Genomic DNA, 24693 nt, shown 5'->3' with positions numbered 1-24693 from the left:
TTCAAATGCCGTCTTAAACTTGTGTGCAGGCCTCCCATAAAATTTTCCTGTTGTTGCACCACTGAAGCCCAGATCCTAGTGTCATACAGATGCAACATGTTTTTTCCTCAAGTGAAATGGCATCCCAGAGCCATGCATTAAGTCCTCTGGAAAATAAAGTTAATTTTCATAAAACCTCCAACAGTTATATCTCATACAAGGAGTAGCACAAATCAGTACTGGGCATTTATGCTTCTTAAGAACAACTGTGCAGGTAAATCCAAGGAGCGCTGTTTTCATTGCAGACTTGCATCCCCCCCCCCCGACAAGATTATTCAAAAAGATGTGACAGGGGCAGATCAAATATGCCTGATGTGTGAAGTGGCCATTGACACAAGATATTCTGGGAAGGGAGATTTTCAGCTGGTGGCAAGAGAGAGCACAAGGCAATATTAAGTGACAGGCTAGTATACCAGTCTTGATTTACAACCCCTTCTCTGTACAGGAAACTTCCATTTTCAAATTTAAACTCATTTCTTTCATGTTATTTGCAAAGCGAGAAAGACTTAAGGCCAGTTTGCCAGGGTGGCAGCTGTCACTCCATGTAAACAGACCCCAAAATGAAAGAGCAAACCAGCACATGGAAGTAGAAAGTCCTGACACTTTAATTATCTGAAGAGATTACAAGATGAAAGTCTTCCTTGAGGCAAATGTATATTAGTATTGATATAGTCATTGTGCTTTTCAGTAAGAGAAATAGGAGTCTGTATTTACATAAGAAACTATAGTGTCTGAGATCTTTAAATATCATATTTATGGAAATGATTCTGAATTACAGCATTTACAAAATAAAAACAAGCTTGAATAAATATTCAGTCCTTTAAATAAGATATTTTTTTTCACAGAAGCAACTTTTGTGCATATTTATTTCACAATTGAAGTTTGTTGTATTTTTTTATCCTATAAAAGATGCATTTAATTTGATTTTTTTTTTCTTCTAAAAATAAAACTGCAATAATCATTGCAATGTGAAGCCTGAGATTTAAGCCTGAATAAGTATCATCACTTGTACCACACTACCCACCTCCCACCAATCACCCAGCCCCATGCCTCTTTCCAAACTCTGGTGAATGCTGACACTCCAGCTCAAGAATTCCATGGGAAGGATTTCAGGGAAATAATAATTAAAAAAAAAATAAATAAGGTGAAGACTACACATCATAGCTGACATCGTCTACACACAGCATCATAAGGCTTGTCATATCAACTAAGTGAAGGAGTTTCATCTGATTCAAAACGACAGTAGTGCCAAACTGTTGTACCCTTAATATGGCTCATTAACGCTGAACATTAAACCGCTTAAAGGGAATGTCCCTGTTCGCTCCCCCCCACCAATAATATTAAAAAAACAAAAACAAAAACCACTGGCCAGTTTTGCTTTATCATTTTGAATGACAACCTTTCTTGAGCATGATACCGCAAACAACTTCCTCATCCTTTTTTGTATTTATCACTTTGAAACACAGCGTGTAACACTGCGAGTCAGGAAAGGGGCTACAGCGAAGAGCTCTTGATCTCGTTTCCTCTGTAACCACAGCACACACTGCCTTGCTTTTCATGTGGCTAACTCAAAGCATGCCCAAACGCCTTTGAAACCTCAGTGCTCAGGGAGCTCTTACTGCAAATAGTTTGTGCAAGATCATAGCATGAATCCATGTGAGTCTTATTTCTTTCCGCTCCAAGTGGAGATAAAAATTAATCCCTGGTGTTTCAAATAAATACAAATGTCTTCCGAGTTGTTAGCATGAGTGAAGTAACAGTATGCAATATTTTACAGTTACTCTGCCAAATGTGGACAGCAAGTACCCTTCCCTGGTTGACCATTCTCTAGGACCTTTTGAATATATCATTATATATTTGCCTTTTAAAAACGATCTAAAAAAACCTCGGCATTGGCAAAACAGTTTGTCACATCTACTGAATTTTGCTGCTAAACTTTCAAAAATATGTATTTTCAATATTAATTAATTTGGTAACCATTCCCTCTGAAGTTTGTTAAGTTTTAAATGCTGATATGGAAACCAAGGTTGTGTGTCAGACTTTTATTAACAGGATTTAGCATAAGTGATGCAGGTTATAAATACTTCCAGAACTCCAAAATATGGAACTGGAAGTTGTAAAACTTAATTTCTAGAAGACAACTTGGAGTTATTGCTCTGCTCGGTAAATGAAAGGCAACAGAAATATACTGCTTCAGGACCTTCAGTGCATCCTATGTGATTCACAGAAAATTTTGCTTTTGTAAATATCAAATATGGATTGGAAATAATTTTGCTTTAATTAATCCTAGCATAGGTAGCAAAAAACTAGTAATGGGAAAGTTAAACTGCAGCAGGAGGGAGAGCGCTGATATCCACAGCCATGCTGGTATTCTAGTGAGCACAGAAGTGTCCGAGCTTTGGGACTGATTTGCTGGGATGGACTAGTTAACTGGCTACTCTGTTCCTAGCATGTAAGATAAGCAGCGGTGCTTGTTCATTCTCGGAGCCCTATTTCCTTCCACACAGTGCATTTGTTCTGTATATGGCATTGTAACATTAATGTTATAAATTTATGGAAGACAGTACTGTAGCCTTAGAACTACAGACTCTTCATACTTCCCTTTAGCAGCTTAGTAAAATGCAATAAAAACTGTCTCTACAAAATTTGTAATAATGGATGTCAAAGCCTACATGCCCTCACGGGGTCCCTCTTTCAAGTTAATTCTTGGCTTGGTCAAATATTATCAGTCCATGTAAGACTCCAGAAGACACACCAGTAGTTTAATATGTCAGATACCAGCTTTGTCACTATAGAAAGGAGTGACATGGAACATATAACAGTGAGTGCAAACACGGACAGGCTTCATCTGACCATAACGAGGTAATGGAGCAGAGTGGGAGGAACAGCGGGAACAGAAGATCTGGAAAACAAGAGGGAGATTTCACTTAAGCTCCTTTGAAATAACTCGATGGGACAAAATTAATGTCAAGAGAGGAGAGAGAAAATTTTACACGCTGGGCTTTTGTATATTGGCAATACCACCCTCAGCACAGCAAATGAAGGCCTGTCGCAGGCAACTCATAGCCCGAGTGACCAATGAACGTGACTGTGCCTTGTCTCTTTGGTGCGGGTGCCCAAGCACTGACATCAGCCAAGGCAGGCCCGTCTAGCTCTGCAGGTCACAGGGAAGGCAGGCAGCTCCACCAGAGATGAAAAGAAGCATCTCTCTCCCCTTTTTAAAGACAGACTAGGGGAATATTTGTGACTATCTCCAAAGTTCCTACTCTGCCAAGTACGCTACAAAGTTAGCAAAAATAGCTTCTGTCCCCTCTTCCTTTTTAACTTGTACACCAGCAAGCAACCAAGCGCAGTGGGATTGCAGATTTCTGGCTTCCTGAGGCACATGACTGCATTCTTCTCCCTCGCTCCCTCTTCCTCCCCCACAAACTTTCAAAGCAGCAGCCCTACGCACCGCAGTCATCCTTTTAGAATTGCTTTCAGAAAGAAAGCAAAGGGACACACCATCCCTGCAGCCGAGCTGTGCATCACCCCTCACAGTGCAGGCTGCTGCTGCAGCTTGTTAAAGCTTACAGCAGTCGTCTGGAGCAACTCGGGATTTGGGGTACTGGTTCCAGGATCTCAACAGTGAGTTCTGCTTTAGCAGACAAATGTTTATTGCTGTAGAGTAGTCATGACTCTCCCTTCCACTTTCTAAACGTAAGCTGAGCAGTTGACAGCCAAGACATACAAAACCACTTGTGATTTGAAAACCCTGGCCAAGTGCACACATTGTGTTGTGCAGCTGAGTTTGTGTACACGTGAATTTTTTGTTCTCTCTGGCGGCTTGTTTCTCACATGTTTGACTGAGTCATTACCTTGCCACAGCTCCGACAGTGGTGTTTCCTGCGAATGACTGTGAAAGGAGCCTTGCACGCAGTGCAGTAACTGCAGACTTCATCTGGAACCCAGTCAGGAGGATCTGTCAGAAACACAGCAACAAAAGGGAACATAAATCAAAAGGGAATAAAAACAAACATGCAATTACCAGATCCTCAAGGGAGTAGGGAGAGTAAAATATAACAGCAGCTGCTTTCATCCAAGTTCCTCAAGGTGCTTTGCGAACAGGCAACTAGGTGAGTTCAGGATGCCTGGGAGGGCTCAACACCCCCTTCTTTGCCCGGCCCTCCCTTCGGGCAGAGCACAGCAAGCACTGAAACAGCACACAGCAGCTTGGGACTCAACATGAAATATATCCGGTTCAAATGAAAGTGGCAGAGAAAAGGAGATAAGCAACATGAAATATGAAGACAAGAGACTACTAAAGTCGAGCTGGATCACAGGTGGTTTTGGTCAACGCAACCAGTCATCAATACAAGCTTTGAGCCGAGACCATTCCCAGCCTCTTCAGCCCTCCCTCAGAAAGGCTGACTGCTTTTCTGCAATTAGGCAGCAAGCAACTCTACACATAATAAACTCAAAGCCTGATTACTGTCTGCTAAACTATTACGACTCAATGGAATTCACCAGCAACTACAGTAAAACCACAAAATCAGGTGTACAAGACTTAGCAGAGAGAAAAGTCTACTGTTATCCCAAATAGCATGTTTCAGTTGCTTATTTCTCCAGTGAGCTCTCTAGCCTCTCATAAAAGCCAAGCAGGGAAATGATTCTGTTTTGGCAAAGCAAAAAGTATTAGGCTCACTTTTGTTGAGCTGCTTCTGCTAGTGAAGGGCTGACATGACCTCAGAGAATCTAAAATTACCAGTGTAGAAATGCTGTAGCCGATTGCTTAAATAAGTTGTTAAAAATCTAATGAAGGGCAAAGCAGTTCTATCCGGAAGGAATCCATGGACACAGTAAACATGAACTGCTGGACATATTTACCCAGGTTCCCTGCATGCAGCTTTTCTCCAAGTATTATTTACAGTATACAACCCATGCAATTGCTGATTTATAAGCCTGGCAAGCAAGATGCTTGCCTCAAGGAGCATATTATCCAACAACAGAATATATGGTGCAGTTAATGCAGAGGTCAAGAGGGCTACAGCTACAGGCAGAAAGAAGATAATTAAATGAAAAATCCACTACATTGTTCAAACATAACCATGACCAGTTTTCACGTGTTTGTCACATTGCAACATTTATCAAATTGAAAGTAAAAAGGATACAGCACTCAATGCAGGAAATGTTCAAAAAGCAGATTAATAAAGAGAACTTTAAATCTTGACTCAGCTTTTACAGGCTCCTCTATTTTGGAAGTTAAACTAGTTTAAGGAAGCAATTGTTCACTTAATGAACGAACTGGTCTAATAAAGGCCACAGCTACAGGGACAGCAACCAAAAAGTCTGTGTGCAGAGAAATGACCGATGTGGTGAAAACAAGGAGACTGCATATAGCAGCCTTCACCCCATCCTTGGGAACAGTTCACCAGAAAATGTTCTGTGGGGACACAAGGCTACAAATTCCTACCTCAAAGGCAGGCTTTCCTTCAGCAGCAGGGAGAGGCAGGACTGCCAGCTTAAGGCAAAGCATTAATAGCAATGAAATCAAGAGATTTTCCTTTCCAATTATTCTCCTTCTCTGCAACCTCCCTAGCTATTACATGTAACTTGCCCAATGAAACTTACTCCTAATACCAGTTTATAATGTCAGTTTTGAAGGCTTCCTATCACTTTCACAGGAATTTCTGATCTGAAACCATGGCAAGTCTGATGATGTTGGAGCAGCATGCCCACGTTCCCCATCCAGGAGGTCCCCTGGGTTACTCACATATATTCCAAACAAAATAATTAAGCCAATAATGACATTTCTGTTTAAAACTTGCCATTAGATGACATAGCCTTGATTATGTTTTCAGGGATTGAACTATCCCATTGATTCTCACTAATTTTAGAAACAGGAAAATTTACAATGTTATTCAAGCTCTGTGCCACCAGGTCTCCTCCCAAATGAACATGGAGCTGGTAGAAGCAGGTTTGGCAAGATGCCCACTTGCCTGCCAATGCTTTATCAACTGTGTTATAATGTGGGCTACCACGTTCAGCTAGTTACTAATTTTAACACTCCCAGAAAAGCCACAAAACACAGGCCCCCTTTGTACAAACAGCAGCATGTCAATATGAACTGCAACCTCTGCAGCAGCTAGTACCTCCTTCCCTTAGATCACGATTAGTCCAGGCATGTTGTAAGTCAACACAACCGCATCACAAAAACTGTGGAGCTCTTCAACAGAAAAAAGCTTTCTTAACAGGTGTTTACCATTTGAGTTTCGTTTTATATATTTTTGTCTGTTGTTATCCTTGAAGTGCAATGTTAAAAAAGTTTTTTAATTGCACTTGTATGGATTTGCCTCCAGTGCGAAAATAAACATGGCAAAAAAAAAAAGTCCCCAACCATAACAGCAAGTTTATTTTGACAAATAATGTCCTTATAAACTCATAATAATCAGATGATCTATAGTTCATGGTTACAGAATTATTTGACTGCCAGATGAATTCATCTGCAAACTTTGCTTTTATAATTGCATAAGAAAATAAATCACAACTTAGTGAGACTCAATGTAGAGGAAGAGTATAACCCTCTCTACAGAATGTTCTCCCACACTGGAGAGACTCTTTCTACCTCCACACTGGTGTCACATCAGCTGATTGACTACATAAACACATCAGTAGAGTGAGCTAAAGGGCACGTTTTCCCCGGACGGTGGCTCAACAGCAGTAAGGCTCTCTGACAGGGCCACGTGGCCAGCCCCATGCCCCATGCCTTCTGGGTTTCAGTGCCCCTCTAACATGCCAACTGCTTGCACCAAGCTCTGCTGCACTGCAGCACACCCCCAAATAGTAACATTTTGTTATGTAATGGCTTTTAACATTCAAAATGCTGTACAAACATTAATTGCTTTAATCCTCATCACCCAGCTACAGCCTGTAAGCGTGTGAGGAAAAACCAGGAGAGAAATGTCTTGCCCAAAATTACACAGTGGTACAGCCTTAAAATAACATCAAAATAAGAAACCTGGGGCCATTAGCCCTATGCCTTTGCTTCCAGTTGTGACCGAAAAAGTCCTTATACTGAAACACAAACACAGAGGCTTTGTCTTGAGAGTATGCACTTTGAGATTAAATGCAGGCTTGGATTGGAGCCCAGTTGCTCACACTGGCAGGAAGGATGAAGCCCTCAATGACTGTCTCTCTGAGCCCATGCAAGCCCCAGTGGCAACAGGATCACACCCCTAGGTCCCCTTCACAAGCCTCATCTCGCTCAACCTTGGGAGCAGCCTTTCTGACTTACATATATTAACGATTGAGTCATCAGGCTTTTTATAGAACAAGTTTTTGAAATATTCTCTGAAGAACAGTCTCAAGAGGGGATAAAGCTTCAAGATGAGGAGCAGAGTGAGTTATACAAATTAACCCCCTAGCATGAGCCTGAAGATGTGCTGGAAGCCAGGCAGCAGCACCGCACCCACAGGCTTTTTATGTTACAATCCTTCTCTGGACTACGCTGCTCCATTAGCTCTGCATGCAGCAGCAAATGGAAACATCCTGTCTCCAAAGCACTATCTGCCTGTGCTTCGGGGATTAGTACAGGGAATGGAGGGGAAAACCTTGTTCCTGGACTAATTGGCCCACTGCTTTATCATGCAATGAGAGTCAAGAGAAGTCTGTTGGGAAACAGATGAAGACCACAGCACAAACATCAAAGAGGAGGAGGAAGGGAGGGAAGGGATTAACGAGAAAGACTACAGGAATGAATTTTAGAGGAAAACATTAAAAGCACGTACAGAAAAAAAGGCAGAGAAAGGAAGAAAAACCAGTATTTAAATTAATAAGAAACAAGTTTAGAGAAAGGAAAAGGCACAAGATAAAAGTAAATGGCATGAAGACTGGAAAAGACATTTAAAGAGGAGAAGCAGTATTCTCAGCTCTTAACTATTAAAGAATCTTGTATTACAATCTCTCAAATAATGAAATTCTGTGGTGGTCTTTTTTTTTAATGCTGTAGCTTTCAGAATTCACCGTTACATGTCTATGCATCCTCCTTAGTTAAAAAAGTTTTCTGCTCTTAAAAAAGTTTTAAATCCCACATAAACCCAAAACGCTAGAGCTTTAAGAAAACCATAATAATGATCAACTCATAGACACCGTAAACTGTCGAAAACCACATGTGAACTAATTCTGCTTAAGTATGTGCAATAGACCTCCTGCAGTCTCATCTCATCTGAGAACATTTCTGTGTCCCAGAATATTAGAGGAAGAGAGCCTGGACCTAGAGTCACCAACAGTGCTGACCAAAACAACATTAGATCAGAAAGTTTAAGTGATGCTGAGACACAAGAGACTGTGGCAGGAAGAGAAACAATCCCAGAAGTTGTCTGAGGTTGCAGAAGGCCTAATCTAGCAAATCTATACTCTGGTAGAAAACATGCACACCAAGACTCCCTGTTGAAGAGCAGCTGCTAAACCCTAAGCTTGTCATGACTTTTGCATTATGGCCAGACAATTCAGAGAAAAGACCTTTTCTGCATCTTTTTATATACTATATATTTCTAATGCAGAACTCAAACTGAAAGCTCCTCCTGCATCAACATGTATTAGATTTTAGAGCACATCATATATAACCTTGATTATACTTTTACCTAACCTTAAGAGGGCTGCTCCTACAGCAGTCTGCGGAACTTAAACCACTGCAGATGTCAAAGCGCATTACCCTCACAGCTGTGAAAATGGTCAGATGAGCTCGCTGTAGCTCTTCTGATGAAAGCAGGAATTGTAAATTCTCACAGTTTTAAGTACAGAAAGTAGAAAGCTAAAGTCACATGACTTTACCGCTTACTTCAACTGCCACAGTAAGGTGAACTTTTTTGTCCCTTATCACATGTGATTTTCTGCATGTCATTCTGGGCAATCTGACTTTCATATAAGATTCCTAGGACACAACTGTATCAGTAATCTTGACCCTTGCTCAGTAGATTCAGTGTTGACTACAGCTGGCTTAAAGTTTTTCAATAAAAGTGAATTTTCTGCTTCAACATTATTTGATGAAAACGTCAGGGATGAAAGAAAAGAGGTACAGACTTACTAGCTTCAAGTACAGCTCTTGTCAAACAGCTCTCTTAGGATGGAGTTTCTGTGCAAATCTAGAAAGCTTTCACCAAAGCACAGAGCTTTGCAGACTTGGGCTAAAGCCTTTGCTCTGCCCAATTTAACATAACCCTGAACAATGACATCCTGTGTCCATTCTGTACGGCTACATGATCAGCATTCTTTGGGGAAAATAATTATTTATTTAAAATGGGACAACTCTGGCAGAAAATGCTGACCTCCATAGCAATAGGGTTCAAATCTTTACTTTAAATCAGAGACTGGATCTTCCACATCACCATTACTAAGAGTCTTTCTCTGTAAGAACTACCAATCATTATGGCCCAGAAGTGAGTCAGTAATGCAGATCTACATACAAGATGAATACTCAATACGTGTATCTTTAGGACAAGAGATTTTGAACTTAAATCAAAATCCCAGTTACGTCATTGTACAGCTGAATAAGCCCATGCTTTACAGTACCTATTGGGATGTTTTCTCCTCCTGCAATGGTCTCAACAGGCTCCACACAGAGCTGACAAAGAGGAATGGTCTCTGTAAAAGGCTCTGAACAAGTTCTCAAAATGTCAGTCAAATTATAGCAATTCAACCTAAAAACTGTGCAAAGTCCTGTAATTTTACACACATGATTAAATATGTGCAGTTGATTATAAAACATTGCCTCAATATGGAAAACTTGATGCTAGATTCTTCTCTCACACAGTGTAAGCAGAGCTGCTGAGTAAGGAAAAAGTAAAAAGTTTATGTGGACAGAGTATGTGTGGCCACTGAACTGTGCAACAATTCAACTTCTTTCATTTAGAAAATGTTGCTGGTCATAATTATAAATAATAAAGTAGCCATAAGCGTGTGGAGGACAAAAGAAAAATTGAAGCATTCAGCTAGGGGTGACAGCTAAATCTAGATCCACAGTGATTAGATTCTGCACACATAGCAGCATAGGTAGGTTTTCTTGACCTTGTGACTTCTTATTGCACAAGCACAAGACCATAAATTACTAAATTGTGCTTGTGCTGCTGGTTGGAGGGCTGTGAGGACTTCTGACTAGACAAAAGTGGGTGGGCTGGAATATTATGAAATGGAAAGGGATCAAGGAGAAATAGCGTGCTGCTGTGCAGCAAACAGATGCTAATACGGTTTGGCACAAACAGGTATTTGTACTGGCAGCCACAGCAAATCCATTATGACTGGAGTTATAACTAGGTGGTAGCAAGCAAGGCAGCTCTGCATGGATGTCAGAGGGATAAGGAGTGAAAATTAATGTATGGTTGCAGAAAGAGCTCAAACGCTACAGCAAATATTTTCATGGAGCACCAACAGATTCATAATGATTTCTGGTTTTCCTTGAGGAAAATCATCCGATTTCTAGATGTCTCATGCTTATCCTCAGACGAGAAGTATAACTCATCTTCTTAGCCAGCCTATAACTCATGACATTGACAACTAAATATATTAACCTTTCCTCAGTCACAACAGATGACTTCTACTGAGTAATACATTACCCCAAAACACATACATGGTCAAAACTCAGGTTTGCCAAAGTTCACTATTAAAATCATCAGCCTCACAAGAATAAACTTAACTGTCCCAAATATGGTTAGCAGGGCCTTTAGGCTTGATCACAGTTACAGGCTGATAAAGAAATGAATACATAAAAATCAAGACAAAAAATAAAGTTACCCTGGGTGCACGTATATTTATGCATAAGTATGTTGGCAAATAGAAAACAACTTATTTGTTGGGGCTAGAAATACAATCCCAGACACATAAATGGCAGAAAGATATCAAACTTCTACTTCCCTGATGTGTGTTTTTTTTAAAGCTATAACACACATTAAGAATGATGCAGCTCTGTCCTGGCAGGGACACATTTATACTAGGTTAGCTAAGAGTAATTTCCTTACATCTTCAAATGTGGAGGTTTCCTTTAATTTGTGTGCGATTCATGCTGCCCGCTCTCAGCGCTGTGCAAACTTCTTGGTCAGGTTATCATCCAACAGTGGTTTGTCCCAAGCAGGAGGTCAGAAACTTCCTGATAACCTGCCCATGCTGGCCCATAGCTCACCAGGACATGGAGAAAGGCAGTACCAACGGGTCCTGGGACACAAGCCCCTTCTGCCATTACTGCAATTGAGAGCAAGCACCACTGGTAGCAAAGAGCCCAACCTACTTTTTTCTGAGCAGCTTTCACTACAATTTGCTTTGAGTTTATATACAGAGCTTTGTCCCCACTGGCCATCTTCTCCATCATATAACCAGAGCATAGAATTTTACTATATTTAAATATAATATTGCATAAATTAGTCTTACAGTCTAGGAAAATATAAACGTATTTATTTTCTCTCCCTATAAAAACACAGTGCTTTTTATAATGTATGAAGTACAAATACATATGCTTCCTCAAAAAAGGAGTCCTAGAGCTTTAGGAGAGCAAGCATGAACATATACACTATAGGTTCATCTGCACTTTCAAAAACCCTTTTGTTTTGGAGTGCCAATTAATCTCTAGTTTATTGTATTTCAACCTTCAGAAGGTCACAGGATTTAACTCTTATACCCTTGCCAATGTCAGCTAGCTCATAAAAAAAACATTCATATTTGTTTTACGACCCAGACCAGCTGGTGAATTTTGTATACAGTAAGAATGAGAAATCTGACAACAACAAGTGATTCATCTTCATAATCTGAGTAGAGGCTGGAAGCTTCAGTAGAATCTTCCAAACTATTCATTTATTTGTTCAGGTTGCTGGGCTTTTTTTTTTTTTTTTTTTTTAAATTACCATTGACTGGATGCAATCTTAAACATTCTGTACTTTCGGTAAGAGGGATTTACTTGATCATTGGAAAAAGCTTTCCTGGCAGGTAGCTTGCTGGACTTTCTCAATCTGATACATGTTCATGTTCCGCCACGATGGCAGAAGGGAGGAGGAGCTAATGATGTGCTCATTTGCTCTAAATTGTTTTCACTTCCAGTCAAAATCATTGAGTGACCTGAAATGTGGAAATGATGTACAAAGAAGGATATAATTAATTTTGGTGCAATGGCATCAACAGATTGGTGCAATGTGCTCAGACTCTGTGTTGAATCCATTTGCAGTGATAACTGTGGTGTGCTCCTGTAGGAGGCCTGGGGACCAGATTTGGCCTGGAGCACAAACTCATCAGGTTTGCTGCAAGAATAAATAGGGCACAGCGTTCGTGCAAAGGTTGCCTTGCCTTAACCACCAGAGATCTTCCACCTGCACCCAAACATCACCCAAATCCAGGGGCTATTGCTTCCACAGTGGCCAGCAAAAATGAGGTAGGTGGTGAGGAGTTATAAAGGGAAAAAGGCACATGGCTGCTGAAGTTTAAATACTGCTTTAAGTTCATGCCTCATGCTGGATGTCTTAGGCACAGCAAAACCATGTATCCCATTAGCTATCACTGCATACCTCAGTGAAAAAATGTCTGTATGGCATTGCCAGCAATGACAATTTGTGATCTGAAGGGACAGGGATCTGTGATGTCTTGGAGGTGAGGGGACAGAACAGGTGTTTCTGCAGTTCCCACAAATTCAACAAACTGACCCACTTCACATGCCTCCTTTTGCAGATGTTTTGTGGTGTGTTCTGGTTTGGAAGGCAGAGCATGTTCCAATGGCTCCATGTTTCCTAGTAGCCTCTGTCTCTTTGTGATACAGAAAATTCCCACCCATCAGCAAATTTGAAGGCTAAGTAACAGCAGACTACAGTAGTTATCTACTTGTACAAATCAGTACAGCTCTGACTGCAAAAACTATTTACAGCATAACTGCTTACACACAAGCCAAGTAAGACTCCTAGACAGTCTGTATGGCGGTTGACTTTGACACACCCAAGCCTTCCCAGTGAGCAAGCAAGGTATCAAAAGCAGAGACCTGCGGGAGCACTGGCCAACTGGCTCTGTTTAGACGATGTGTTAGCAGGGGAAAGCATTGTGCCAAGGTAGCCAAGCTCATTCTGGCATCCAAGTCTACTTATTCAAAAGGGACTTGGTTATCCCACAAGGCTCTGCTTTCTATCACACAGGCATATGTGAAGTACCTGCTAATTTTGGACAAAGGTGCTGGCAAGGCTGGTTTTGCTGTAGTTATCTGTGTGTGCTATTAATACTACAGGTTGGGTTTTACCATTCACTTAGGGCAGGGACCTAATTGATTCATAATGCCTGGGTGCTGCAGAGACCCTTGTAACTCCAAAGGTTCCCCTTTACCATACTCCTATATGGCCACAACATCACCTAAGCATCCAGACTATTGTCCTCTATTTCAGTAAACAACATCCCAAGCCATAGGCTGTACTCCTCAAAAGACAAAACCTTCCCCGTGCCAATAGAAAATGCCAGGGAAAGCTGAAGAACCTTAAAATCTGAGTAACAGGCCAGGGAAGTGAAGTGACTTCGCTTCAACAAAATACATAGATCACTGAGGCTGTTCGGCATCCTGCAGTTCAGAGTAACCTGCATTTAAGTTCTGTAAGTCAGATTCACCAACAGCATCAGGCATTGATTCAAAACCAAAGAATATGAACTGAAATAGTAGAGAATGAATCATCTCTTGCATTCTTTTCCAATACAGCCTATACATGGTAAGGATTTTGCTTAAAGATCTGTTCTTTACTGCATCTTTTGTGACATTCTGAATTATGGCACAATAGAAAAATCAATTAAAATTACTACTGAACGCTTCTTTATCTGCACCAAATAATTTTCCTCCAGAAGAGATAGTATTTCTACAGCACGTAATACATAAATTAGCCCTGCTGTTCTAAATAAATAAGATTAGAGATGATTTAGCCTGCAGCTTCAGAAGAAAGGTTACCAAGCAAACCATGGGTTTTATAGAAGCACAAAAGAACTTACAAATACATCGCATTACTCTAAAATCTAACCTTTTAAGAGTCATGTTGTGTTGTCATCTCTTCCCCCCCAATTTCTGATCTTTATTACAAATTACATGAACCAACATTTATTTCCTGTTGGTCACCCACCCCTGCATATAAGCAGAGACATACACTGCTTACCACTCAGTTCTCAGTCATCCTGCTTTCAAAACCTCTCGCTGGAAGAACAGTAGTATATGTGGGCAAACAGACAACGATACATCAAAGTTTTAAAGCACAGGGAAATTACTGCACACTTGAATTTCTGGGAAGCTCAGACACAGTTTCACAGTTGACAGCTGTCTTGCATTTCTCACTTGACCACAGAGATACCACCACTCCAATAATTGAGCTCCTGGTGTGCTGAAACCACCACTTAGCCTTGAAGATCAAAGCTGATTGCTTTCTTGTTTGCTCCATCTCATGCATCTACTTTCTCTTTTCTTATTCTTTGACTGCAAGTGCTCTAATATCTTTCAATCCATTTTTTTATATGTTTACCATGCTAGGGCTATTGCATAACTAACTCCTAAGCACTCCCACAGCAGCTCAGATGAAAACACAAAGCAACAAGTTTTGAGGGCTCAGAATGCTTGAATCCCAGCGAAAACAGACTTACATATGCACTTTTTTTCACGTAACCTCAGCAGACTTACCTAAAACTAACTTTTTCTTTGAAGTAATATGGTGAAGAATATGAAATTAATAAGCAAAATAGTTTGATCAAAGACAGAAGTGAGTATGAAAGATACTTGCACCACGGGAAAAAAGGAGCACCTCCACATACAGCAAACAATATGAAAGATGCCTTTAGATGTGGCTGAGAAGACCTTGCTTAGGGCTTTGTGTAGCCCTCTGAAAATTGTCAGATGTAATATATGCAATATTAAAACCTTTACTATACTTTCTCCACTGATACAAAGAAACTCATACTGGATATGACAATTGGTAGATCAGAGTTGCATGAGGCCATTAGACAAAAATCTGAAAGAAATATGCTTAGTTTTATCACCTGTCTCTAAACCATACTATGACAACATCTTACACTCTCTTTCCAGAGCCAAACTTTAAATGTTTTCTCTTTTCATTTTAATGGTTGTTTTTTTAAATACAGAATCACAGAATCACTGGATGGTCAGGTTGGAAGGCACCTCTGGAGATCATCTAACCCAACCCTCTGCTAAAGCAGGTTTTCCTACAGCGGGTTGCACAGAGTCATGTCCAGGAGGATTTTGAATGTCCCCAGAGAAAGAGATTCCACAGCCTCCCTGGGCAGCCTGTTCCAGTGCTGTCACCCTCAAAGGAAAGACATTTTTCCTCATACTCAGATGAAACTTCCTGTGCTGCACTTTGTGCTCATTGCCCCTTGTCCTGTCGCTGGGCTCCACTGAAAAGAGCCTGGCCCCAGCCTCTTGACACTCGCCCTTAAGGTATTTGTAGACATCGGTAAGATCCTCTCTCGGTCTCCCCCAGGCTAAACAGCCCCAGCTCCCTCAGCCCTTCCTCATCAGGGAGACGCTCCAGTCCCCTCACCATCTTTGTAGCCTCTGCTGGACCCTCTCCAGTAGTTCCCTGTCCCTTCTGAACTGGGGAGCCCAGCACTGGACACAGCACTGCATATGCGGCCTCACCAGGGCAGAGCAGAGGGGGAGGATCACCTCCCTTCACCTGATGGCTGCGGTCCTCCTAATGCCCCCCAGGATCCCATTGGTCTTCTTGGCCATGAGGGCACACTGCTGGGCCGTGGGCAACTTGCTGCCCACCAGGACTCCCAGGTCCTTCTCCGCAGAGCTGCCTTCCAGCAGGTCAGCCCCAGCCTGTACTGGTGTGTGGGATCATCCTTCACCAGGCACAGGACCTGACACTGGCCTTTGCTGAACTCCATGAGGTTCCTCTCTGCCCAGCTCTCCAGCCTGTCCAAGCCTCGCTGAATGGCAGTGCAGCCTCCAGGGAATCAGCTGCTCCTCCCAGCTCTGTGTCACCAGCCAACTTGCTGAGGGTGCCTCTGCCACTTCATCCAGGTCACTGATGAACAAGTTGAACAGGACTGGAGCCAGTTCTGACCCTGGGAACACCGCTCACTACAGCCTCCAGCCAGACTCTGCACTGTTGACACATAACTATTATACATCAGTGTTGTCTCATTTTAGTTCTCAGAAAAAAGAAAGTACCTTCAAAGTCCCCATCTCTGGCTTTTGCTGCAAGTTCTGAGGATGATATACTTTCTTGACATAAAGCACAGTCTTCCAATGCTGCATTCCTTAAGCTCTGATTAACTGTAAAACAAACCAAAAAGTACTCAAATTCATATTTTTTCATTCGCACTTAAAATATTCATGCTAGGACTTCTGGGATTTAATAAAGTAGCATCTATATGTACCTTCTTAGACTTCTTGCTTTTTCTTCACCCTGACACAAATAGTGATTTAAAAGTCTCCTCTATTCTTCTTTGGAGTAACAGAAATGAAAGATGCCGTTATCACAGGACATACAGTCCTCTTCTAGCAGTTTAGCTGCATCCTATATTTTATTTCCCAATTCTTAACTTGGATCCTTTACAACAATGTAGATTATGAGAACAACCAGAGATTCCCTAGGTGAATCACATGGATCAAATCGCATATACCAATGAGAAACTTAATTCCAAAATTCTCTGGCTTTTACTTGCTCATTTTGTTTATTCTTACTTTTGTCTGCACCTTTTTTCTTTTAATGTAATAATTAATCCATTAGAAATTATTCCAGCTAAGTACTGTTGACTAACAGATTTCCTAGTGCTAGTTCTTTACAGCTCCAGCTTCTTTATTGCTTTTATTTGAATATTCAGGAGCTCTTTGAACCTCTTTAGCAATATTGTCTAATGCCTTCTTTTTTTCCCCAATAAAAAAACAGTCTCTTTTCACATCATGACATCCTGCCACCATAGGAGTGGAGTGGAACTTTCCACCATAAGTGATAAGACAGCTGTAATGCATGTTGTGAATTATCCCACTGCAGAGTTGGATTGGACGACTTCTGCTAACTTTTAACAAACTTTTAACTTAAGCTTTACATACAAAATCCTCAAAGCCTTTAACTAAAACTGAGAAAAAGGGAAAGCAAAAGTTTCCAATCATGAGGAAAGGGACAAAAAAAAGCACGCTCTGATCACCTTCAGATGCTGACAGTTCTAATCATAACAAAGGACAAAGGTAACTGCAGTCTTGCTGGGATGATATAGTTATTTTTAAATAAGTTGGCAGACTTTCCTCTTTGAAAAAAATATTAATCAAAATGGTGACAGAGGAAAAAATTTCTTGCATTGCCTCATGATTTAGTTCTGGTTCCGTTATCTTAATTATTCCGAATTCAAAAGTAGGTATTTTTCCATTTTGAAGTCAAATTCAGCATTCTGCAATTGCTTCAAGACAGGCCAGATTTCAGCATCTTACTGAGCATTCTCATCTTATCGTCTGCTCTTTTCACAGAGCTATTTAAACTTCAAGATCAAAGATATGCATCGTGGTGAATTAAAGCATATCTGGTGTGAAACAGTGTCAGGGGGGAAAAAACCCCCACATTTATGAAGTCCAAACCCTGCATACATTATGTTATGACTATATGGGCTACAACCACTGTTTTGTTATATATAGGAACACAGAAATACGCAGATGCACTCTGAAGGCTTTAACTCTTTCAACATTTGTCTCAAGACATACTCCTGTGTACCTATACTTCCAGTGACTTAAACCTGTTTACACTTCTCCATGCTTTCTTTTAAATTTAGGTCAAATCACTGTACAGCGACTCCTGTCAAGAAGTTAACAAAATGTTAAGGAAATTGTAAAATAGTTCGTGTATCCCCATGGGGCTACTAGCAGAGATTCACTATAGAAAACAAATGTTTAGAACTCTTTACCTTTCTTTTGCTTTTCCTTATCTTCTGTTTCGGGTTTGGTTGCCATAACTTCAAACAAGGTCTTTAAGATACTTCTCAGATCACTAGCATAATTTGTCTGCAGCTGGTCAGCAACACCTTAGGAATTTGAGAAAACAGGTGAAGCATTTCTATTACACCACCCTTTAAAAGAAGTATTTGCCTGTTGCTACCAGTAATGGCCTCATATTTATTTTTGAGGGGATCACTTGCTTGTGTTTGGAATGAAAACTGAACATCAAATTAAACTGATTTTCCATAATGGCCAAACTACATTCTGGCCTTTACACTACCTGTAATTTGATACATGTCTCCCTTGCCATTTGCAGGAAACGTGGAAAGATTCCTTTTGCAACAAAATCGAACTGCAGCAACAAATTTCTTCCTTTGAACACACAGAGCATCATCAAGGAAAAAGAAGTGCTTCAAAGTCAAACCTGTTGGATGCCCAAACTCCTCATCACTACAGGTCTAAGAAGTCTGCATCTGTGTTTCTGTAAGTTCCCACCCAGGTAACAGGTCTTTCTAGACCAGTGTGCAACTTAGGCCCCAAAACATTGTCTTCCCACCACTTCATCTCCAGTCCTCTACATAGCTCTGCCATAACTTTATGTGCACCAATAAACCCCGAGGATGAATAGTTTTTACATTCAGCACAAAAGGCTACTCTTATACCTGAGATACAGACAAAAAGACGGTGAATAAGGTCATTACTGCCATGAAATCTGGATCTGATCTTTTCTCGTGTGGCAATTTTAGCAGCCTGCAAAGCGAGCTGGATTTCTTCCTGATCGATGTCATCAGAAGAGCAAGAACTTGTCATTAAACTGCTGTTTGAAAAAAAAAAAAAACAAAAACAACAACATGTAAAGAAAAGTAATGTAAATCTTCACTCAGTTGTTCAGGATGTCCAGCAAATCCTAAAGGATTTATGACTCGGGCAAGAGTCTAGCAAACTGGAACTAATTGCTGTAAATTCTTGTTGAAGTTAATCAAAATGCAACCAATCACCACCACACATTTGATTTTCACTCTGTGGCATAGCTGGAAAAAACTTTCAAGCAGAAAATTATTTGTCTGTATTTTATTGCATTTTCCTTAGCTATTACAAAGTACTGTGCCATTTTTCACATTGACGACTTCTAAAAGCTCAGGACTGCAACCACAACTTCACCAAAAATCTGAAAGGGGAATATTAACCTAGAAATGAGAAGGTCAGTTCTGAAGTCAGCTTTGAAATTTATTAATGTGGAATTAATTTGAAAAAAAAAAATTTCAAATTATGTAACCTTAAAATAGTGAGAACAGTCTAAATATAACCTTAGATAAAAAAATAGAATGAATGATAAAATACAATTTACACAGTAGAGAGGTAGATTAGTCCCCTTACACACCTAACTGTAGAAATTGAGGAAATGTCAAACTATTGGCTTGTCAACTCCAAAGAGATTAAAATTTGTTACTAAATGCCTACTATAAATTTACATTTCCTTTTAAAAGCCAGATGCACAGTTGCCAGCCATTTCTACCTCCCATCCCTTTACGGAGTGGAAGAGTGAAACAATCCGAGACCCAGGGAAGCTTTGGTGGGAATTCAGCCTCTTCAAATATCAGGAATTACCTGAACTATTTGTACATCAAGATATTTTTTTTTTTTTTTGAAAAACGAAGTACACTTAAGGAAAATATATATGGAGATGATATAATTACATTGAAGTCCTAAGGATTCACTGTGTTGACTGAACATAACACGCCCTCTTACTCCACTGCATTCAGAGACAGACAGAACACTAAACCATTTTTCCCCACATACTGGAAAAAAATTAATCTCGGTGATTATTACAAATATAGAGTATATTACTTATAATCATGCTTTGTTTGTCCAAAACTCCAGCACTCTGTGCTCTGCAGAAAACTACTACGTCAAGGAAGTTACTTACTGCATAAATGGCACCCATAATGAAGGAAGTCATTTCTACCACATTCTAAGTTCAATATGCTTTTATTAGGTGCTGAAACTTTTACCACCTTGCAGATCCCCACCCCTATAGCAGTATGCATGAACAGTTATTGCAGGATAAGACACATAAGTAACATTTATAATTACACATAAGAAAATTTTATGGGATAGTTTTGAAATTCTACCTGTAGGCTATACAGGTAAACCTTTAAAGTTTAAAAATGAATTTACTAAGCCATACAATCTTACAAGACCTAGTAAAAACTGAAGTGAAAATAAATAAATACTGATATTTCTATCAATAACTAATCTCCAATGGAAAGTATGTAGCATGAGTACTTTAAGTGGCTTCCCATTCTTTTAGACAGAGTTAAGAGCAAGCTCGCAAGAGACTTACTTAGTTCATGCTATCTATTGCTATTAACAAAAATTATTGTAAAAAGGCATTAGATCTATGTTTACAGTTCCCTCAGCACCGTGACTGATAAGGTTTATTAAAGATACTAAGAAGCAAGTAAAAATTCTCAATCTCAATGTTTCCTTCGCTTTTCCATAGAGATTTTTTTTTTTTAATGCATATATATATACACAAAATAATAGCAAGCCTGTCAGTGTGGAAAGGTCTGTGTTCAAGCCAATGAAAAGGTCATGTAAGAATGTGGCTTACAAAGGAGTAAACTGAAAAGCAGTAAGAGCCAGGAAGAGATTCCCGATTCACAATGGTATGCAGTTCAACAATCACCTATTTGCACAGAGCTCACATACACAAATAAAGGAGTTTGCCTGCTTTGTAACATGGCCAAATAAGGTCTACTTGTTTTGCCCTCATTTTAAAAAGAGTCAATCATACAGCGGTATATACATTCACACTACAAATTGTTCTCCAAGGCAAGCATGGACCTCATGAAAGAGACAACTGCAGTCTGTGTGTGCAATTATATAACCCCAATACAATAGCCTCTTTGAAACTCCCAATTAGCAAAAACTTTAGCACAGGGAAAGTCAGGGTGCTGATTCAAGGACGACTCTTCCCTCCAAATCACAGTTGAAGAAATCTTTCGAAGTATGGTGTTAGGTGGGCACAGAACTGTGAAGAGTGCTTCTCAAGAATATAAGCTACTTCTTCCTTTCTGCAAAACAGAAAAGGACTAAAGGCTCACTCCACAATTTTGATCAAGCTCTGACCAATTTTAATAATGTTTGCCTTTCTGAGTCTCCTCCAACTGGGAGGAATGCAGTTTTACCTACTTCTTAATTCCTCCAAGGAATGGGGTTCCACCTATGTCTGTTGCAGTTCTGTGTTAGATCTTGTGGTGTGTCACTAAGAAGGGTCATATCACACCACAAGACTGGCTGGAACTTTTTTTGTCCTAAAAATCCCTAACATAGAGCACATATAACTTGCTCCAGCACTGTGGGGTAGAAGGTCAGCATCTACGCGCACTCACATTTATAACAATTTAATATGCAATCACATGTAAAGTACAATATCCATACACGAGAGGTTCAGAAGAGGATTATTTTGTATTTGGGATTGCCTGCGACCCTGCAAAGAGAAAAAGGGAATGCTCCAGAATGGTTTAAAACTGGACCTAGGAATCTCTACAGAGTTAGAAACAATTACTCTGCCTTTACCAACAGGACCAAGTCAGATTTAGACAAAAGCGATTCTCAAGGAACGACTATCTGTTCTTTAAATTATATTTTACTCTTTAAGAAGGTAGCCAAAAAATTAATATTGTAAAGGCAGTCAGAAATACTGTAAAAACTGAAATGTTGCAATTGTTTCAGGTAAACAGCAGGAGAGAGAGCTTTTCTTATAACAGGGTATCCCAAACAGCAGTGATGGCATCTAAGCAAATATTGAATATTCTCATGATTTTTTAAATTGATGTTATAAAAAATAAACCTGAATTTTGACCCGAGTTAATCTTACCTTTTCTCCAAATTATTCTTTCACACAAGTTATTTTTCTAGTTCTATAAGAAATAACTTTCCTACTCAACTTATCTAACATGCCTCATTTGGCTCAAAACTCTCAGCTGATACCAGATGTGTAGAAGACATTTAATTAACGTCAGACTACACTCAGATCTGGAATGCTTCATTCCAAATATATGCAGAATTAAGTATCACTGCAGAATACAAATAGCCACACTGCGTAGCTAGAGAAAAGTCCTCATTTTCTCAACTTTTTGTTGAAGGGAACCCTGCATTACTCAAGGAATTAGGTTAAGAGAAAAAAAAAATAGGCATGGAAGTCCCCTTGTGAAGGGTTTATCATATATATAATGTTTATCATGCAATTATTTTTCATGCTGTAAAAACATAGCAAAGTTAACACATCTGAAGGTGATTATCAAAGGTTGATTCCAACAGTAAAACTTGCTTATACATTACGAAGGTACAGATACCCTTGGACAGATACAATGAATTAGCTTTTTACCTAATGGTAGCATTTATCTAGCAATTTTAAAATTACTCTCCATTTGTCATGTTAGAAGAGTAGCAAGACTCTTTCAACACTTCAAAGATATACCTCTAGAATGGTTGCCTCACCTCAAGGCTTGACTGTGAAATTTAGCCAAATATGTACAAACAAAAGTCAATAAGGTAACTGTACACAACATCGTCTTTCACCTGTGAAACCTATCTGCTTTACAGCTTTTACGTTCCAGAGGATACTTAGCCAGGTTAGCAGCAGTGTCCATGCATAACCGAAAACAGGACTGTGGAACAGGAAGGTTGTGACTGACATTTTCAGAAGTGGCCAGCCGTTTTATGTAACCATCTGATACCATAGGCTTTCCACTGTATTTGTTGGTCACTGACACTATCCAAAAACAGTAAAGCAACAAAGTCTAAGATGGAGCAACCAAAGTAAATTGATTCAAAGCTGGTCCAAAATTAAATATTTTACATTTGTGCTCAAAAAATATTCAATACCAGCAGAAATCTGTGAGTACTCATAGATGTTTCTTTCCAAATTTGTCTAGAAGTGTTTGGTTGATTAGACCTCAAATCTGCTCTAAACTGAATGCAGAATGCACAAGATTCTCAAAGAATTTCTCATTACTCACAAAACCCCCGTCTCAGAGTATCTTAAGTATGCATTAAATATACAGCAGTGGCAGATAAAAAGAATTTAAAAGGTCATTGTATCAAATATAAGAAATACAAATCAACTGAATTATGTTTTAAAAAGAATCATAAAAAAAACCTTTAAGTGGTTTGGCTTTGTTTCTTTGCCTTTAGAAATCCTATACCAAAAGCACTAGCTGGTCACTGCTTGCAAAGGAGAAAACCCAACACACCTATTCTACTATGTATGATGCAATTATGTCACCAAATTTAAGAGGAAAGTAAGACCACCCTCTAAGGCTCTGATTTCAGGCAAGGTCTTTGCAACTGATTTTCATGTATGGATTTCAGAAGATTGTCAGTGGTGCCTTTAAACCAAGAGGGCTCAAGTTCCAGCAAGACAAACTCATCCCAACTAAGACTAAGAGCAAAACACTTGAAGTTCTATGAACACCACTACAAACATGTACTAGGAAAGTGTTAAACGGCATAAGGATAGTCTCTGAATTATGCATTATGTTCTACAAATACCTGTAACATTAGTGATTCCTATTCACTTGACATCTCCAGCAAACAAAAGCACATGCAGAAGTAGGACACAACTATTTGCAACAAAACAGGTAACACCTTCCTGGTGCAGCGTGAGTTCAAAGCTTGGGAATCCATTTCTATAGTGAATTCAAAAGTCCATGTACTAAATGGTACTATTCTGATGCAGACGTTTACCCACTTCCAGAGGGATGCATTCACAGACAAAATTGCTCTTTAGGAAGATTTCATACAAGCTATATAGTAGCATGTGAGACCCCTTCTACAGCAGGGAAAAATGTGAAAAATTTGCAGAAAGTTTTCTAAGATTTCACACATTCCTATTTACATAGAAAGACACTGCAATGATAAACCACGCTGAAAGTTTTTACAAAGGGACAGCAGTCCAATTCTTAAATATCAATTATAGTTCATTAAAAATCTGATGAGACACTGGCCTCAAATTACAACACAGTGCAGTTAGTTCCTTGGATATAAATGACATGAATTCATTTGCACTAATTGGCCTTAATGAATCTCTCACGTCCATTACTTAAAATGTCACACATTTTGACTAAGATAAACATATATACATGTATAGCTACACCATATTCCTGGATGTCCCTACACATATATATGTATGTATGTTTTGAGTAGTCTAGTTCTTAATATATTTCTCAAAAAACATTATCATGAGTTTCCTGGCTTTTTTTTTTGTTCCCACATAATTTAGCAAAATGGCCACCTTATGCTCTGTGTACAGTATCAATAACATATGCTTTTATCTGACCTGTGATATTTAAAGTTTTCTCTCCTATTTGATTTTTTTTCATACTTCAAGTAAATAAAAAAATCTAAAAAACTTACCCCAAAACTTCTGCATGCAAATCTATGTTATGGTCTGCACACAATTTCTGTAACTACTTCAGTAGCTGGTACAGTTGTCCCACTGATATTTGTGTAGGCTTTAACTGGAAATCTTACCACTAACCTGTCAACTTGTCTTTCCCAAGCTATTACTTTTATACGTCTCAAGGCTACAGTCAACTCGGGGTTCCAATATGTAAAAAAAACAAAACCAAAAGAACAAAAAACTACTCCAAAGGCCATGTAAAGGATCAGACACAATGGCTGGGGAAAGACAACTACATGCGAAATGACAACAGGAAAATGAGGGGTTT

At 39.6% G+C, this 24693-nt stretch overlaps 1 protein-coding gene across 4 annotated transcripts in view; it reads right to left on the bottom strand.

Moving 5' to 3' along the window:
• Positions 1-622: 622 nt before the first annotated feature.
• Positions 623-24693, bottom strand: part of ZFYVE28 (zinc finger FYVE-type containing 28) — a 165865-nt gene continuing 141794 nt past the window's right edge. For 2 of the 4 annotated variants that reach the window (XM_056351085.1, XM_056351104.1), the window contains 5 exons: positions 18619-18770; positions 17926-18042; positions 16199-16303; positions 3897-4000; positions 623-2941 (listed from right to left, as the gene is read on the bottom strand). In XM_056351085.1, the coding sequence (XP_056207060.1) occupies positions 2810-2941; positions 3897-4000; positions 16199-16303; positions 17926-18042; positions 18619-18770 (610 nt within the window). In that variant the 3' untranslated portion in view covers positions 623-2809. Of the gene's footprint in view, positions 2942-3896; positions 4001-16198; positions 16304-17925; positions 18043-18618; positions 18774-24693 lie in introns of all 4 variants that reach the window. The other 2 variants (XM_056351075.1, XM_056351095.1) reach the window with 1 other exon arrangement.

Source organism: Falco biarmicus, chromosome 1 (assembly GCF_023638135.1).
Source record: "Falco biarmicus isolate bFalBia1 chromosome 1, bFalBia1.pri, whole genome shotgun sequence".
Classification (NCBI taxonomy): Eukaryota; Metazoa; Chordata; class Aves; order Falconiformes; family Falconidae; genus Falco; species Falco biarmicus.
This window is presented reverse-complemented; position numbering and strand designations above follow the sequence as displayed.